The 2,890-nt window shown below is 36.8% G+C and overlaps 1 protein-coding gene across 2 annotated transcripts in view; it reads left to right on the top strand.

The window, feature by feature from the left end:
- LOC122090560 overlaps nucleotides 1-2,890 on the top strand; it is a 9,638-nt gene that overhangs the window by 1,727 nt on the left and 5,021 nt on the right. For both annotated transcript variants that reach the window (XM_042660199.1, XM_042660200.1), the window contains exons 4-8: nucleotides 322-469; nucleotides 1,312-1,421; nucleotides 1,803-1,943; nucleotides 2,019-2,160; nucleotides 2,243-2,386. In XM_042660199.1, the coding sequence (XP_042516133.1) occupies nucleotides 322-469; nucleotides 1,312-1,421; nucleotides 1,803-1,943; nucleotides 2,019-2,160; nucleotides 2,243-2,386 (685 nt within the window). The remainder of the gene's footprint in view (nucleotides 1-321; nucleotides 470-1,311; nucleotides 1,422-1,802; nucleotides 1,944-2,018; nucleotides 2,161-2,242; nucleotides 2,387-2,890) is intronic.

Below are 2,890 nucleotides of genomic sequence, written 5' to 3'. Positions count from 1 at the left end.
GGGTTTCTATTCTTAATGCTGATCTAGTGCTTGCAATTGTGAAGAAAGAGGTTCATTATGCCTTTGCAAAAGTCTTGACGGAGTCTTGAATAATCACCATCCTTGCATCATGACATACACTGTTTAATTTCTTGAGCAATTATTTCTTATTCTTTCTAGGAATTGAATGGGTGGTCGTTGTCATTGCTATGCTCACTTTGAGAACTGTCTCCTATTCTTCCCAATAAGGCTGTTGGATTTTATTTGTTCTTAGAGATGCTTAGTCATTGGAGTTTTTTTGCTGCTATTACGGCTTAATTATATTTCTGTTGGGCATGACAGATACTATGACTTGGTTGATTCTCAGAATGGAATTCTGAAGCAAGGACGGGAGATCTTTCTTACAGGATGCTGTTTGCGTACCATGACTGAAGGCTCTGGCTATCCACGGCTTTTGCCAACAGAGTATCTCGTAATACTGTTAGATGAAGTGAGGAAAACCTTTGGAGTTTTGTATTATATTATCATCAGGATTATTTCATCCATCAAGTGTTGGATCTGTGCATTTCTTCTGCACTTGCAGTCTTCTGCTACATATAAACGTGTACATGATTTTTTTATTACTGTCTACTGATGCTCCATTATTTTGATTCTTGCTGGGATTTCTGGATCTGCTCTTTCAACTCACATGGAAGATGAGTACATGAGGATGATGCTATTATCCACTAGGCCCAGAGCCAGTCCTGAATATGTGTCCTGAATCTGAAATACAGATGATACTGGGGTCTGATTGCATAGCTTATCCAATGTCTTCAGATTTTGGACAAGTGCTTTGTTGCATATCCCCTTGACATGATGCAGTACAAACTTTGACAAGCTTTGATTAATGATTATTAGATGTTTTGGCATTCGGATAGGACGTTTTGGAAAATTTCCTCTGAGTGACGATTTAGGATTGGATGGTGTTTCTTTTCTTCAGCAGACTAGAGGAATTGAAATGTAATGAGTGCCATAGATGAAATATTTTTAGAAGTTTCTGTTGGACACAAACATAGGGTAGAAATGCTTTTTAAAACAGTGATTTTGAACAGTTAAACCATATTAATTATATTTTGCTAGATTATGTTGATGAAGCTATGCATTAGATTACTTTTTACCTGCCGAGCCAAAATTTTAGCGAATTATTCCATTTTGTGCATGCTATTCACCAGAAATGTAATGCCACTTTTTTTTAATCCTCCAACCCTTCCTCTCTCTATCAGTGCAAAAGATCGTTTTTTACATTTTCCTTTCACTTTTATGATTAATTGATAATATTTTCTTCTCTTGCAGGATCAAGATGAAGATGCAATGCTACTTGGAGCTCAGTTTTGTTCAGATTCTTTCTCTTCCATCTCACTAGATGCTTTCAAGGATGGGACTTCATATTCATTTTATGCGAGGTAAAGTATTACGTTGCATGAGCTTCTTTTGGGCTTCAGCCTTATTCTAAATTACTCACATAGCATGACTAGGAAGTGAATAGTATTGTACTTGCCTGTCCTTTGTAGAAGAATCATAAATCTTGTTTGGTAACGTCTCATCAATGTAATTCTCAGCCTTTGATTCTAACGCAGAATTTTATAAAAGATTGGTCGTTTACAAGAGTCATATAATCATGAACCACTGAAGCATCTTCTATGAAACCATGAATATCCAATCCATTAAGATGATGCCATGCATAGATGTTAAGAAATGGCAGGGATAAAATTAGATTTCTACTTTCAGCACCAAAGGAATGGTGTTTCTTACTTTTCCACTTGTCTTTATTCCTTTGTGTGTAGGATTGAATCAATTGGGTCGCTGGAACTTCAGGGAAAGTTTAGTAGTTTGCAAAGGACACAAATCACTCTTGTTGATAATGATGGTGTCAAGATAAATTTTCTCTTGTGGGGTGAACAGGTTATACTTGCAAATATTTTCAGGTTAGCCCTTGTTACTGTTTCAACTTGATTGTAGCTTTCTAGTTCAAGTGTGACTCCTGGCATCTTTTGTCCCAGTGTCGGAAGTATGCTTGCATTGGATAGACCTTTTATTGCAAGCACCATAGACAGCAGCACTGAAACTGTTGAGGAGCTTTGTCTTGAATATGGTAGTGCAACACAGTTATATTTGGTGCCATTTATTCACCATGAAGAACAGGTAGTATAAACTCTACCTACTGTACATAGTTAATATGCTACATAGGTATGAACAGTAAAGAGATGTTTGATATGTTACATAGGTATGTGTGGCTTCGACACAAGGTCGGTATCATGGATCAAGGATGCTGAATGCATTGGGCGAAAGTCAGGCTCCTACAGTTTCTCAAGTGACATTGCCTTGTGATTCTCGAGGCTCCATTGACTTCAGTCACTACCCCTTCAGGGTAATTAAACCACTATTGCAACTTTCACATCCTGGTTCCTATAACATGTATCTATTCTTTTTTTTTGTTTGTGGTAAATAAAACATGTATTTATTCACTTCTGTTAAAATTTCCTTATTTTGGCGACAGCATGCAAAATCATCAGCATGTTAAGCTTTGGAATGAGTTAGGGACTAGTTTTTATTCTTTTATGTTATTTGTTTATCTCAGATGTGTTCTGCTATATGACAGAAATGTGAACCATTTTAGTTTCAGGTTTCTTTTCTTAATCATTTCACTAGTGCATGATTGTGTGATCACAATCCAATGGAATTCACTCATATTGTAGACTATTGTGGCCACAAATATGAGATCACATATCACCCTTGATCCATTATTGGGTAACTGAAGCTTTTGTTTAGATCTTTGCTTGCACTATATAGTGTTATTTATGTATTTTCACCTTCTTATACATGGCTGGCTATGCAGCCTGTACTTTTTTTTTGGGGGGGGGGTGGTAGGGGT

This window comes from Macadamia integrifolia, chromosome 10 (assembly GCF_013358625.1).
Source record: "Macadamia integrifolia cultivar HAES 741 chromosome 10, SCU_Mint_v3, whole genome shotgun sequence".
Taxonomy (NCBI): domain Eukaryota; kingdom Viridiplantae; phylum Streptophyta; class Magnoliopsida; order Proteales; family Proteaceae; genus Macadamia; species Macadamia integrifolia.
Note: the sequence above shows the minus strand (reverse complement) of the source record. Positions and strands in the feature narration are given on the sequence as shown.